This window comes from Sapajus apella, unplaced genomic scaffold (genome assembly GCF_009761245.1).
Source record: "Sapajus apella isolate SASKATOON/1434 unplaced genomic scaffold, GSC_monkey_1.0 scaffold6, whole genome shotgun sequence".
In the NCBI taxonomy this organism is placed as follows: domain Eukaryota; kingdom Metazoa; phylum Chordata; class Mammalia; order Primates; family Cebidae; genus Sapajus; species Sapajus apella.
This window is the reverse complement of record NW_022436946.1, coordinates 2734184-2749121: the sequence shown is the minus strand read 5'-3', so window position 1 is coordinate 2749121 and position 14938 is coordinate 2734184. Positions and strand designations below refer to the sequence as shown.

At 43.9% G+C, this 14938-nt stretch overlaps 1 protein-coding gene across 2 annotated transcripts in view; it reads left to right on the top strand.

The window, feature by feature from the left end:
* The first annotated feature begins 1052 nt into the window (after positions 1 to 1052).
* Positions 1053 to 14938, top strand: part of SASH1 (SAM and SH3 domain containing 1) — a 1049232-nt gene continuing 1035346 nt past the window's right edge. Inside the window, exon 1 of one of the 2 annotated variants that reach the window (XM_032274338.1) lies at positions 1053 to 1780. In XM_032274338.1, the coding sequence (XP_032130229.1) occupies positions 1316 to 1780 (465 nt within the window). In that variant the 5' untranslated portion in view covers positions 1053 to 1315. The remainder of the gene's footprint in view (positions 1781 to 14938) is intronic. The other variant, XM_032274342.1, reaches the window with a different exon arrangement.

Genomic DNA, 14938 nt, shown 5'->3' with positions numbered 1-14938 from the left:
AATGCCGTGGGCGGAGGTGTCTGAGCGTCCCTTCCAACGCGAGCTGGGTGGTGCTCTACTGATTTCCACGCGATCCCGGGGCGGGAGCGAGAGAGTGGGCTCGGATTCCCGGGCTCCCGGACTGAAGGCCTGGCAGTGTCCCCGGGGGCAGAGCCAACCAGGGAGCCCGTGCAGTATACAAGGTGGGGGGCCCGGAGAGGAAGCACAGCGCAGACGAGTGTGAGGGGCCGGCAGAAAGCAGGGTGGGGGACCTGGGGGGACACACCGACCTAGGACAAAGTACCACCCATCCCAAACTTTCGCAGACCCGGGAGCTTAGGAGGGGACAGCCCAGCAGCACAGCAGCCTCTCCCGCCGCTCAACGTGCCCAGTTGTAGCGAGGAGGGGCGGCGCGCACGCCGGCTGGACTCGGGCGGCCCCCACGTCGCGCCCACCCGCCGGGCCAACGCACCGCCGCTCGGGTCACTGAGTGGCAGCCCACGGAAGAAGCCAGACCGCCGGGCTCTGGGCTGCGTACGGGCGCCGAGGAAGGGGGATTCAGACGCGGATCGGGAAGGGACACCGAACCCAGAGGCGTCCCCAGCGCGGTGGGGCGACGGAACATGTCCTTGGGCTGCCAGCGGGCGCGCAAACGGGAGTCCGGCAGGCTCGGGAAGAAGTGAGCGCGGAGACTTCCACCGGGTAAAGTCGGATTAAAGAGAAATGTGAAAAGCAACCCAGGGCAGCCAGCGGAGCCCGGCAGCCTAGAAGCCACCGGCTTCCCGCTGGGAGGAGCACAGTGACTGACTCGCGGAGACGCGGCGCGGGTCTACGCGGAGGAGTCGCCTCACAGCGCGGGGCGCACCAGCGGCGGCCAGAGCGCGAGATGCGGCGCACAGCTCCGGGACGGTCCTGGCTGGGAATCCTCGCGGGCGGCGCTGCGCGGCGCTGACCCGGCGCGGGTCCGAGGGGTGTGCCCCGGCCCCCCCCCGCCTCCGCCCCCTCCCGTGCCGGTCGCGCGCCCCTCCCCGCGGCAGAGGCGGCGGCGGCACATCCAGGGGCGGCGCGGAGCGGAGCGGCTCGCCCAGCCCAGCAGCCAGTGCCTGCGAGCTCCGCGGCTGCTTGGGGAATTCACTTTGCTGCTTTTCGCTTCTCCCTTCCTCAGGCTTCTTCTGATGGCTTTCTGCCTCCGGCCCGAGTCTTTCCTTTAAAAGGAAAACTTTACCGCGATACCCTTTTCCCCTTGGAGGAGAGGATTAAAAGTTCCCAGAACTGGTGCCGCCCGTGCGGTTGGGGCGCTGGGAAGGTGCTCGGCGGCGGGGTTCCGGGTTCCACCATGTGCACCAACATAGTTTACGAGTGGCTCAAAGCGCTGCAGCTTCCGCAGTACGCGGAGTCCTTCGTGGATAACGGCTACGATGACCTGGAAGTGTGCAAGCAGATCGGGGACCCGGACCTGGACGCCATCGGGGTCCTGGCGCCCGCGCACCGCCGCCGCATCCTAGAGGCCGTTCGCCGGCTGCGGGAGCAGGACGCCAACGCCGCCGGCCTCTACTTCACGCTCGAACCGCAGCCGCAGCCGGCGCCCCTCCGGCCGCCCGCCGACGCTGTTCCCACCAGCCGCCGGAGGGAGCCGTGCAGCGGCCTGGCCCAGGGCACCCGCGGGGACTTCCGCGGCCACACGACGGCCCCCCGCAGCAGGGAGCTGGTGAGCTACCCCAAACTGAAGCTGAAGATCATGATCAGGGATAAGCTCGTCCGTGACGGCATCCACCTGAGCAAGCCCCCGTACTCCCGCAAGGTAAGGAGGTGCGGTCCGGGCGGCCCGGGGCGCGCGGCGGGAGGGGACACGGCCCAGCCGCCAGTGCGCAGGCTTTGCAGCCCATTCATTCCAGGTGACGACAGACGGAGAGGCCTGAAGGCTTTGGGTATCTGGGACCCTAATCTATGCTCTTTCTGTATTAGCCTATTATTCCTTCCCTCCTGGTGCCTCCAATGGTTGGGAAAATAAGCCCCCGCATCCAGACGTTAACTCTAAACTAGCAACCAAAACTCCACCTCGTCTTTGGTGCTCACCTGTCAGGAATCGGACTCGCGGAGCTTCTCCTGGTAGCCAAGGGAATCCCTAATGCCCCCTGTAATAGTTTTGGGTTTGAGGAGTACCAGAAAAATGGTTAATACCTACGTTGCTTTCTACCTTCCTTCTTCTTTTTCTTTTCCTTTTTTGAGTCTTGAGAAACTCCCAAGGGAAATCGGTGAACTCTCTTTAAAGAGTGGGAAGTCAGGCCCTGTCTCTCGCAATTCCGTCAAAAACCCCAGCACTGCTGCAAATTTGAGAAGCGTACTATTAACACGAATATTTTAAGGGGAAAAGTGAAGGAAGCACGTGTTAGTCCACTTGACTTCCTGAACTCGTGTATACTGAAGGCAATAAGGTGCTAAGGACATCGGAGGTAATAGGGCCACAGGACGTGCTTCAGAGGTCTGTGCTGTCACCAGTTTGGTTTATTCTTAAGCCAGATGAGGTGAAGTAGGTGCAACTGTGACTCCCAGAAAGTGTGAGTGGACCTGCATTTGGGAGAGGAGGACCTAGCACCAGGAAGGGAACTAAAGGAATCCTCTGCACAAGGGGCCTCCGGGAAAGAGCCTGGAAGTTTGGAAATGTGGACTGGGAGCCGGGTAATTAACAGAAAGTGGCACTTCACATCAGCTCTGCATCTAGCTTGGAGTCTGTTCCGTTTAGGTTTCTAGTTGAGGTGGCTGTCAGAGTAGAAGGTCCTGACTTGATAGAGAAATAGACAGCACAGGTAACCCTCAGGGTTGCGAAAGTGCACAGGAATATGAGCACCTCAGCTTAAAACCATCAACTTAAAGAGCCCGGGGAGAAAATGATGGCAAAGATACTCAGCTGGTGGAGAACACAAACCCAACTCCCTAGTAGGAAATGTGGATAACCTCAGTGTTGTGTGTGCATCTTGGACCCTGGTAGTATTGCTGTAGAATCTTAAGAAAAGGCTGTATTGCCTGGACTTAAGGAAGTTCAAGGGAAAGCTCTGTAAAAAGTAGATAACAATACCTAAGGTAGATGGGGATGAGGGGTTTAATATTATCTACTACCTTGCAGGTAATATCAGCAATTCAGATAACCTGCTTGACCATGTTAATTGGTTTTCTAAGAAGGATATAAAGAAGGCAGGTTAGGAGGACAGAGTGCTTCAAATTAAACATGTGTTCTGGTTACCCACTCGACTGTGCCACTGATGTGTGCGCTAAACAGGAAAGGAGAGAAGAGTTTTCCCAGGCAGTTGCATGTATGTAGGAGTTCCATGTGTGTCTGGTGTGGATAGAGAGATCTGGACACAGCAGGTCAAAGGAAATCAAAGCCAGTGGATGTTTGTTATTAGCATCCCAAGAAGTAAGGTGGACTTATTCTGAGAGAACGTGAGTACCTGGGCACTCGGTGAGGGCATAGTTCAAGTCCTGGCCAGAAAGGAATGCAGAAAGCAAAGTGCGTCACTAGAGCTTGCTTGTTCTTCAGGAAAAGTGCTGTGTAATGGGGTGGGGAGAGCAGGGGCACTGTGGGCTGGAGGTGAGAAGAGTAAGCTTGAAGTGACACATTTTAGTTCTGATTCTCAAAGAGCAAAAGACAGACCGACATAGCAAACTTCGAGGCCAGAAAGGATGTGAAAGGGATGAAATGTCAATGCATGTGCTTTGCACTGTGGACTCCTGCCTAGATCAGTGGGTCATATGGTGGTGCATTTGCATAAGTGCAGTTTATATAGGAAATGCCAAGCTGCATTGCAATATTATTTACTTTCTAAGTAAATAATTACTTCAGTCAATTTTGCTTTAAGGTAAATCCCATAACAATAATGCTTGATAACAAAGATATGCTCCTATTCACTCTATACATATTTAATTTTCCTTAAACTGATGGAAGAATAAAATGGAAACAGAAGTGTTTTTATTCTCTTCTTCACTGATGCTCCAGTTGAGGACCAAAAAAAAACTGGTGCTGACAAACTTTACTGTAAGAAAGAATAACACACACTGAAATAGGAATTAAAATATAATTAGTGTACACCATATAATGTACACACATAATTAGCATACATATATAGGAAACTGAGCACACAAATGTTTAGTACCAGAACACGTTGATCATTCTGGATTTGTTGCTTATATGTACATTGCATCTTAAGTTTTGGATTTTAAATTATTGAAGAATTTGTTTTCTGCTGTTGCTAGTTTCTTCATGAGCAGTGCTAGGACTTTTTCTTTTCTTATGTGATCCACATTCTAATTTCTCCACTTTCCTTGGCTTTGTCATGATCAGAATGTGTAGTATTTTTTGTTTGTTTGAGATGGAGTCTCGCTCTGTTGCCCAGGCTGGAGTGCAGTGGCCAGATCTCGGCTCACTGCAAACTCCACCTCCTGGGATCAAGCAATTCTCCTGCCTCAGCCTCCCAAGTGCCTGAGATTACAGGCACCTGTCACCACACTTGGCTAATTTTTGTATTTTTAGTAGAGACAGGGTTTCACCTTGTTGGCCAGAGTGCTCTCGAACTCCTGGGCTCAGGTAATCCGCCTGCCTCGTTCTCCCAAAGTGCTGGGATTACAGGAGTGAGCCACCGCATCTGGCCAGAATGTATAGTATTTTTGATGTGCATGGAATTCTGCTTGGGAGAGTCGGCTTCAGTCTCCTTTGCAGTAATTTGCATCGTTGATGCCTGTGATTTTGTATTTTGCTGAGAATTTTAGATGGCTTAAAAGTGAATTATGCCAAAGATGATCCAGATAGGGAGAGTGAGTCTCTTATAGAGGAAAGTAAGTTGAGGCGTCTTCCTAAGAATCACCTGAAAGGCTTGTAGGATTTGATCCAGCAATGGTCAAGGTTATGTGGTTTAGGGATCAGTGAGTTGAAACGTAAATAAAAAGTAAATTGCCTTTTGTTTTCCAAAGGGAAGTCTACAGCTTTGAAAAAACAGGAGCTTGGAGAGAGCACCAGGCTTGAAATCAAACATAGTTGGAAGAGTTCCTCTTCTGCCCTGTATGTAGCTTCTTTGACTTCTGTGATTTCTACCTTTGCGAAATGGGGATAAAATAATTTTTTACCAAGCTTCTCTAGGCCAGGCCTTCTGCTGGGCTCTAGGTTACTCTGGTTGGCAGGTTGTGAAAGCTCTGCCTCTGGGAACTTAGCATCTAGTAGAGAAGACTTAAAACAGAATGAACAACAATGATAATGCGGGATGATTGCTTTGATGGGAAGTACATGATACCATGAACAGGTGCATCCAACCCAGTCTTTCCAGAACAGGCCTAGGACCTGAGTACTGATGATTGGGCAGATTTAGCCTGAGGAGGAGCAAGGTCTTAAGGGGAAGAGTGTTTTCAGCAGAGAACAGAGTGTGCAAAGGCCAGGAAGGGGAGGAAATTTAGCATCAACAGAAATGCCAAGGAATTCTGTCTGGTTAAAGCACTGAATGCCTGGAGAAAGTGGCAGGAGATGGAGAGACAGGAGGTGGCTGGTCCTTGGTGGCCTTGAAGTCCTGTTAAAGAATTTGGAGTGTATCTTGTGAACAGAAGGGAGCTACTGACGCATCCTGACCAGAGGCAGGCTGAACACATAGGAGATCATTGCAGGGTCAGGAGAGAGACACTGGTGGACACTTACGACAGTAGGGCGGGAGCAATGGAAGTAGAGTTGACAGAACTTAATGATTGTTTGGATGACAGGGTGGGAGAGGAGAGAGGTTGGGATGACGTGCAGATTTCTGGTTTAGGATTGTGATGTGATGAAGGAGACCCAGGAAAACAACGAGTTTGTGGGAGAAAGACATTGCCTTCCAGCTGCAACATATGGAATGTGAGATGCCTGTGGAATGTCCCTACATCACACAGAGCACACTGCAGCTGTGACCACGAATGAGCAGCAGAGGAAGGAGGAAGAAGATGGAACCCTGAGGAACAGCAGGATTTCAGAGGTGGGCAGAGGGAGAGGAAGCTCTAAGGGAGGCTGTAAGTATATTTTAGTTTCTAGAAGACTTGTCAAAGCAAAAGGCAAGCTCTAGGGTAAATAATGTCGAGAGGCTGAAAAGGGTAAGCAGAGGGAAAGCAAGAAGCAGGGAAAAGCAAGAAGCAGGGAAAGCAAGAAGCAGTGGTGTTCTGGAAGCAGTTGGAAGCATGAGGTTTCAAGGAGGAGGGACAGGTGAGGAAGTCAGAAAATGGCCAGGTAGGACAAGAGCAGAATCATTTCATGGGAAGCGGTAACCATGCCATCGAGTACCTTTGCCACAGCAGATTTGGATGATGGGACCAGTGAGAGTGCAGATGGCAAGCACCCACAACTTTGAAACCAAGCTTGATGAGAAGACAGAACTAAGGTTACAGCTGAGGGAAGAAGGGAGACTTTGCGCCAAGGGAAGGGTTTTGTGGATTTGTTTGTGTTGAGGATGAGAGAATCCGGAGTATGTCTGAGTGTTAATGGTAAGTAGCCAGAGAAAGGGAGATGTTGGGGACAACCCAAGAGACCAGGGTCCTGGAGGAAGTATGAGCAAATTGTGCCCAGGGCACCCAAGTGAAGGGTATTCGCTTCTGCTTCTGGTGGACAGGGACCTCCTCCTCCAGGTCAAGGCAGGGGAAGAAGGGGCCAGGAGACTGGGAGCTTTAGAGGTGCTATACCGAAGAGTTCTCATGTCTCCTCTGAGTGGTGCCAGTGAGGGAGGAGATGGAATGATTAGAGGTTTAAGGAGAACACTGTATTAATATAGAAATGTTAGATGTTAAATGTAGTGTTTAGGCATGGTCATGATCATGACATGATGGAATGTGCAAGATTCTAAGTAACCCACATACGGAAGGTGCGGTCACCATTCACATATTTGTGCTGCAGGTTACAGGTTGGATATGATGTTTTGTTAAATCCCATCATGTCTAGCAATGCTTCTGGGGTTGTGGGAGATGTGAAGGGCATGGGGCTATAAATATATTTTATTTTCTAGCAGACTTATCAAAGCAAAAGGCAGGCTCTAGGGTAAATAGTGAGAGGGAGGCATCTAGATTTTTTCACTGAAAAATTGCTCCTTGCTACATCTACCAATTAAAATTGTTTGAGTTAGTATAACATTATTTAATAGTTGTCGGTGTGTTCATCTTCATTCATACCCTTAGTGTGACTTTTATGAAGTAACAAGAATCTCATACTAATAAGTGTATTTATGCATATTCCAGAGAGATAGCCTGGCATGAAGGAATTTGGAAAGACAGAGGTAGTTGGAAGGTTTCTGGTCACTGGGGCCAGGGTGAAGTATTTAGAAAGGAAATAGAGAGATTGGCAAAGATGTGCCTGTGTCCTCTGGAGTTTTGCCTTGCGTGTTGGCAGAAGCTGAAATGACAATAAATATTCCTCCTCCCAAGAATTCCGTTAGCCTTCGTGACATTACTAGGGACAGATTGGAAGCTGGAAAACTTCAGCTTTCTCCAGCTCAATCAGTGTCCTCAAATATCCTCAACCTATATCCTTCTAGGTTTTTTTTTTTCCAGTGCCTGATTGGAATGCTGTGGAAAAAAATGGGGGCAGGAAGGAGACAAGAGCTTTGGTGGTGCGGGGACTTCTGCCTATGTGTGCTCCTCACAGTTAATGCTTGTGGAGTTTCCACATAAGTGGACCATCAGCCAACAGCCTGTCCACCCATCTATTCATTGATTTATCAGTCTATCCTTCCATATATTCTTTAATTTATCCATCCATCTTCCATTTATCCATCCATCTATCCATTCATTTATTCATCTATCCATTCATCCTTCCATTCATTCTTCCGTTTATCTATCCACCCATCCTTTCATTTACCCATCCATCCATTCATCCATCTTTCCATTTATCCAGTCATCCAATTATCCATTTATCCATCTATCCACTTATCCATCCATCCTTCCACTTAACAAATACTGAGCACATGCCATGTGCTAGGCTTTAAGATCAGGATTGCAGGGAACTAGACAGACATGGTCTCTGCTTGTATGTGGAGACCTAACCCAATGCCTGACGTGTAGTAGTTGTACCATATCAAAGTTGAAAGTTATTTCTAGAAACATGAAGCATTGGAGAATGTTACACTTGTGTTTATTTCAAATGTTAAAAAAATCAACTCTGATTAAAACTCAAGTAAAGATAATGAATCATCACATTTCAAATCAAAATGTTTATTCCTTAAGTGTTAATGAAGAAGAAGTGGGATTGAAAATGTTACCCCTGTAGGACATTTTAAAAGAAGACCTGTCTGCCGCAGGGCCAGGACTAGGGTGAAGCAAGTGAGCTGACACCCAGGACGCGCAATTGAAGGAGGTTCTGATTCTCATGCAAGTCCAGGCCGGGCTAGATGGCTGATCACCATTAACAAAATAAATTAGTTACTGTGAAATAGTAGGTATTAAGGGGAATTGTAGGCATTCCTCATATCATACACCAAGTCACCTATTCCTATATGCTTAATACTTGTCCTCAAGAGCAATGTGCTGAGAACTGTATCAGTGCCCATTTCCCTGACTAAGAAAACGTGGCTCCTGGGAGTTATGGCAGCCCATGAAATTCATTTGAGAGTGGTACCGCTTTCTGCTGACACTGTAGTGTAGTGGTTAAGCGCAATAGGCTGAGAACCAGACAGTTCAAGTCCCAGCTATGCTCCATCCTAGGTCACTGTTGGCTCCTCTGTGAAATATGGGCAAGACTAGTGACTGCCACGTAGGGTTGTTATGGAGATGAGATGAGCTAACACTCACAGACTTACTAGATTGAAATTTCCATGTTTCCTATAGCTGCCATAAAAAAATTCCACAAAGTAGGTGTTTTAAACAAGAGAAATTTATTCTTTCACAGTTCTCGAGGCTTTAATTCCAAGGTTAAGGTGTTGTCAGAGCCATGCACAAAACCCTAGAGGTCTGCACTGTGAGTCAGCTATAAGGGCCCAGCAAAGGCTTGAAACAGCATCCACGTCTGCCACTGTTACTCCAAGTACCATTGGATCTGCTGGGTCACATGCCCAAGTGGTAAAGCAGCTTGCACGGCAGCCTGGACCTACTGCAGAGCCTTCTTTTTTTTCTGGCTCCAGTTAAAATTAGCAGCTTTGGGGTCACTCAAATGGGTTTTTGTAGCACACCCAAATGAGGAATATGTTGCCTTCAAAATTCAAAGAGGCTCACTGGATGTTAGATGTCTTTCTTGATTGTACGAAAAGCCATATGCAACAACCTATTCTTCATTTTAGAAGGGATGTCTTGATTTGCCCCACACCCTGGACCTCTGCAATTTTCACTGAGGTAGAAAGTCCCTGATTTTTTATCAGATTTATTTTCTACCTTTTGACATACAAATTCCTTATTAGTAAGACCAGAGTAATTGCTTCACTTTAATCACTAGATCCAAACAGCATAATGTCATCAGTGTAATGGACAACTATGATGTCTTATGGAAGAGAAGAGCAATCAGGGGCCCTGCTAGTTGAATTGTGACATAGGGCTGGAGAGGTGAGAAACCTGAGATAGGACAGTGAAGGTGTATTGCTGGCCTTCCAATTGAAAGCAGCCTGATTCTGGTGTTCTTTACTAACAGGTGTTGAGGGAAAAAAAAAATTGCCAGATGAAGAGCCTGACTCATGTAAGTACTCACCTGTGGTAGCTCCTCTGTACCTGGGTTTGCTTGGACATCTCAGCCTCCATCATGTGCTCATGTGTTAGCTGTGTACAGAGGGTCTGCTGATCCAGATCTTATTCCTAATGATAAGGGCATTGATGATAAATCGGTGGTAGATTTTTAGTGCAAATGATGCCTAGTCATTTCTGTGTACTGGAGGATACAATAACAAAAATGATTTTTAAAAACATAAACATTTCAAAATTTATATATTCAAAATTAGGTTGTAATCTTGAAAACAGTCACTTGGAAGATTACAGTGTTGCTGTAACTCAGAGCATTCCTAGAGCTCTGATGTCTGCAGAACGTTCTTGGGAGAATCTTCAGTGGTGGCAAGCGTTTCTTCTTATCAGGTGGATCTGGTCTGGGGTAAACACCTAAAGTAGTGTGCAGTCAAATCAGTCAGTTAAGAGTAATGACATTCAGTAAAGTGTGAAATGGAAAATGTAATCTTGGCAACAAAATAATGAGGGTTTTTTTTGGTATGACTTATAGAATGGTTTTTAGATTTTATGATACTTATACTTCATTTCCCTAGTTTTAAATCCTTAAAAAATGCAGCCAGGCCTGTGGCTCATGCCTGTAATCCCAGCACTTTCAGGGGCCCAGGCAGGTGGATGACAAGGCCAGGAGATTGAGATCATCTTGGCAAACATGGTGAAACCAGGTCTCTACTAAAAAAAATACCAAAAAATTAGCTGGACGTGGTGGTGCATGCCTGTAGTTCTAGCTACTCGGGAGGCTGAGGCAGGAGAATTGCTTGAACCTGGGAGGTGGAGGTTGCGGTGAGCGGAGATTGCACCACTGCATTCCAACCTGGATGACAGAGTGAGACTCCATCTCAAAAAAAAAAAAAAAAAAAAAAAAAAGAAAGCTCTTAGTGGGTATCCATGTTTGTAAATATGCAAATTCTTCCAAAAGGCTTTTCAAAACACAAAAGCCAATTCCCATGTATTTGCAAAGAGCAAGGCACCTATTATGGTCTCTCCGGATAGAATTTTAGTGTAAAGGTGTCTTTGGCCCAAAAGGGGAGGAATTAGGTAAGTTGTGCACAGATACCAGTAAACTGTGCAGCACTCAGTGGATTAATCAGGATTTGGATGGTGTGATGGTGCTCTTAGGGCTCTTCATTTGCTGACCCTTCTGTTCTTAGAAAGCCCTTTACTCCTCCGCCTTATCATCATGGCTATACTCATTCCTTCCTCCCCACTCTTGAGTGAAACAGAAGGTACCAAAGGCAGGGGTAGCATTTTAAGGCTGCCCTCGTGAACTTTGTCTGCTCTTCAGTAGTTATCTAAGGCATCCCATGAAAAGTAAGATAGAAATAAGAACTATATAGGCCAGGCGCGGTGGTTCAAGCCTGTAATCCCAGCACTTTGGGAGGCTGAGACGGGTGGATCACAAGGTCAAGAGATCGAGACCATCCTGGTCAACATGGTGAAACCCTGTCTCTACTAAAAAAAAAAAAAAAATACAAAAATTAGCTGGGCATGGTGGCACATGCCTGTAGTCCCAGCTACTTGGGAGGCTAAGGCAGGAGAATTGCTTGAATCCAGGAGACGGAGGTTGCCGCGGGCTGAGATCGCGCCATTGCACTACAGCCTGGATAACAAGAACGAAACTCCATCTCAAAAACAAAAAAAAAAGGAATAAGAACTGTGTATATATATTGATTAAAATGCAATTCTTTGCAGATTCTGTTTAAGTGCTCAGATCCTAGTTCACCAGAATATGTTCTGAAACTAATTTTCCTGAAGTAAGGTGCATCAGATGACATGGACTTGATCAGGGCTGGTCCCAGAAGTAAAGAAGGGCTATTCTGAGGTAAAGACGCCCTGATAATGAAAGAATACTGTCCAGGTTGAAATAAAGTACACCGGGAACCGTAGTTGATAGCACACAGCTTCTTAAGGTTATAGCGTGTGCAGAGCTAGAAGCAACATTGCATTTCTGGCTATGGGAAAGGCTTGTTTTTACTGTTGATACTACTAGTATTGAGTTGAGAGATTTTTTATCAGTGATTTTCTAAGTTTTATGAAAAAATGCTCCTTCAGGTCAGCCACTGATTTGGACTTGGGGGAGGCGTGAGAGGAGCAGTGAGGGAGTCCTCATTTTCAGTCAATATAAAAACTATTAAGGGCCAATAACTGTGGATCACGCCAAAAGGCATTAAACATACAATCTGTCTTACATAAAGACTAAGTGACATCTAATAGTTTAAAGAGATTTCATTACTGCTTCTAACTGAAATAAATGGTCTGATGCTCTCTAAAATCTTACTGTTACATTCCCATAAAGTTATAAATGCAAACAAATCCTTGATCTGTAACATGTCAGAAAGATAAGAAAAACAACTGGCATGTATGTATTCTTTATTTAGCAAAGTTGTAATGCACAGATTTGACAAATTTAAACATGTTTTTCCCCTAGAATATAACCTTATAAGACTAGAGATGTACCTAATGCATTTGATAACCAAAATGTATCATTTTTAACACCTTCACTTTTATATGAAAATTTACTTTAAGTAATAGTCATGTAATAATATACAGTAATTATTATTGTTCTGATTCCTTCTTTAGTTTTAAAGTAATTAATAATTAAAGGAATACATTTTAATTTTAAAGTATTGAAATTTAGTGAAAATATTTCATCTGCAAAATAGAATTTGCACTTAGCAAACTCAAGTGTTATACCTTGCAATTTGTATTGTTTCACTGTTTTAATTCTTCAACACACATAAAAACTTCAAGTGGTCACATAATAATAAGAGAATTAAAGTATCTCAAATTTTGTTTGCCCATTTTTACAGGTCATGGTGTTATTATTTGTTTCGGTTTGACTGTTTAACTCAAGAATATGTAGTCTCATGGGGGAGAAAGGGCAGCTTTACACACTTACTCTTGAAAAGTACTCTTTATCCAAGTCTGTGGTTTGGGGGCCTCTGAATTAACTTCCGTGTAGAATACAATGCCTATTAAAGGACAAGTAAGATACTGACTTGAAGCTTGTACAGAGCATGAAAAGTTAACATGCAGCAATTAGAATTTAGGCCAACAAAATATTTTTCAAGGTGAAGTGTTTTATCACTGACATTGTTTAAAATTGTCAGCAGGACATGTTCATAATAAAAAGATTTTTAAAAAAGTACTCCTTTATTCTTATAACTGGAGTGACCCTTCCCTCTCCCTGATCCTTGCAAGATGTAAAGAAATGTGATCACTTTAAGAGAAGTTTATAATGTATGCATAGTGATGCAAATATCTATCTCACAGAGCTGTAGTGTGAATCAAATGAGATCATACTTATGAAGTTGCTTTGTAAATTTCTAAGAGAACTTTATAGATTTTTTTTTTTTTCTGAGATTGAGTCTTGCTCTGTGCTCAGGCTGGAGTGCAACGGCACGATCTTGGCTCACTGCAACCTCTGTCTTCAAGGTTCAAGCAATTCTCCTGCCTCAGCCTCCTGAGTAGCTGAGACTACAGGTGCTGCTACCACGCCCAGCTAATTTTTGTATTTTTAGTAGAGATGGTTTCACCATGTTGGCCAGGTTGGCCTCAAGTTCCTAACCTCAGGTGATCCACCTGCCTTGGCCTCCCAAAGTGCTGGGATTACAGGTGTGAGCCACTGTGCCCAGGTGAGAACTTACAGATTTTAAGTGCTCACTGATAGTGGGTAAACCATTATGTTTATAACAAAATTTGAAAACTATTTCTGTTAAAAAGCAAACACATTGTATTGAGAAAATTTGGAGAACAGTGAAACAGACTGGTAATTTTAAATGGCCTATATTATAATTTATAACATTATACTATATTTCTTTAAAAATCATTTATGTGTCAGAATATGTTTTATACAGATACACAAAACTAGTATCACAGTCTAAATGGATAAGGTCGGGCTATTTTTTTGTTAGCAGATGTCATTTGCTAAATGATTTTCTCCTAGCTTTATTAAGATATAATTGACAAATAAAAAGTATATATATTTTTGGTGTGCAGTGTGATGTTTTGACATATGTATACAGTGTGAAATGATTAAATCAAGCTAGCTTATCCATTACCTCACATACTTATGTTCTAATGATGAGAACATTTGAGATATAATCTCTTGGCAATTTTCAAGTGTAAAACACATTAGTATTAACTATAGTTCCCATGGTATATAATAGATTCCAGAACTTATTCATCCTGTCTAGTTGAAATTTTATACTCTTTAACCAACATATTCCCATCCTCCTTTCTTCCTGAAAAGTGATTTTACTACTAATATATATTCAGTCTCAAGTTAATAACATAGTCAATTTAAGCATACCCTTATTGGCCTGAAATCTTACCCATGTTATGAATAATTATCATAATATTTTTATTATTTGAAAATGTCATGTTTGAGAAGTGGTATTTAACCATTCTTTGAATTACATTTCTTAGAATACCAGTTTATGTAGTTTTATGTTTGTGGCTTTTTATATATAATTATATACTACCTGTTCATGGTACTTGCTTATTTTTCTACTGGTCTTAGACCACTTCTTATTGCTTTCCAAGAGCTCTTTATGCATTAAAGATAACAATTATTATTTCACAGAGTTTGCAAGTATTTTTCACAAACATAAGAATGTGACTTACTGAAGAATTTTGAGTTATTTTAGATGTCCAGAAGTTTAAAATTCTTACATTTTCTACCTTTTCAGTAATTTTTCAGCTATTTCTTTCAAACTGGAGAAACATAGAGGGTACAGTCTCAGACAGAATTGTGAATTCTTTCTTTACTGTTTACTTGAATAAGTTATTTAATCTTTGTAAACCTTAATTGCCTCATCTATAAAATGGGTATAATATTACTTATTAAAACTATTTGTGAGGAATCAATGAAGAAGTATGTAAAGGACCTCATATAATGCCTGCCACACAATAATCACACAGAACGTCTGACCGATATTTACAATGTTATACATAACTTTACGATTGTGAATTTATTCTCAATGTGAAAACCTTATCTTAAACTATTAATTCATATCTTTGCCGTTCTACAGAGATGTGAGTGTTCTTGTCATAATTTTAAAAAATCCTTTAAATAACAAGAATGACAACTTTCTTACTGTTACAGTGATTAAAAATTAATTTGTTCAGTTTGTCATTTGCCTTTTAGTTTTCTTTGTTTAATTAGAGAAAACAAATCTTCTTTTGTGATTGCTTTTATCTTTACAAGTCTTTTCTTGAGTCCAAAATCTATTAGTTTTCACCTATATCTCTCATTAATATTTTG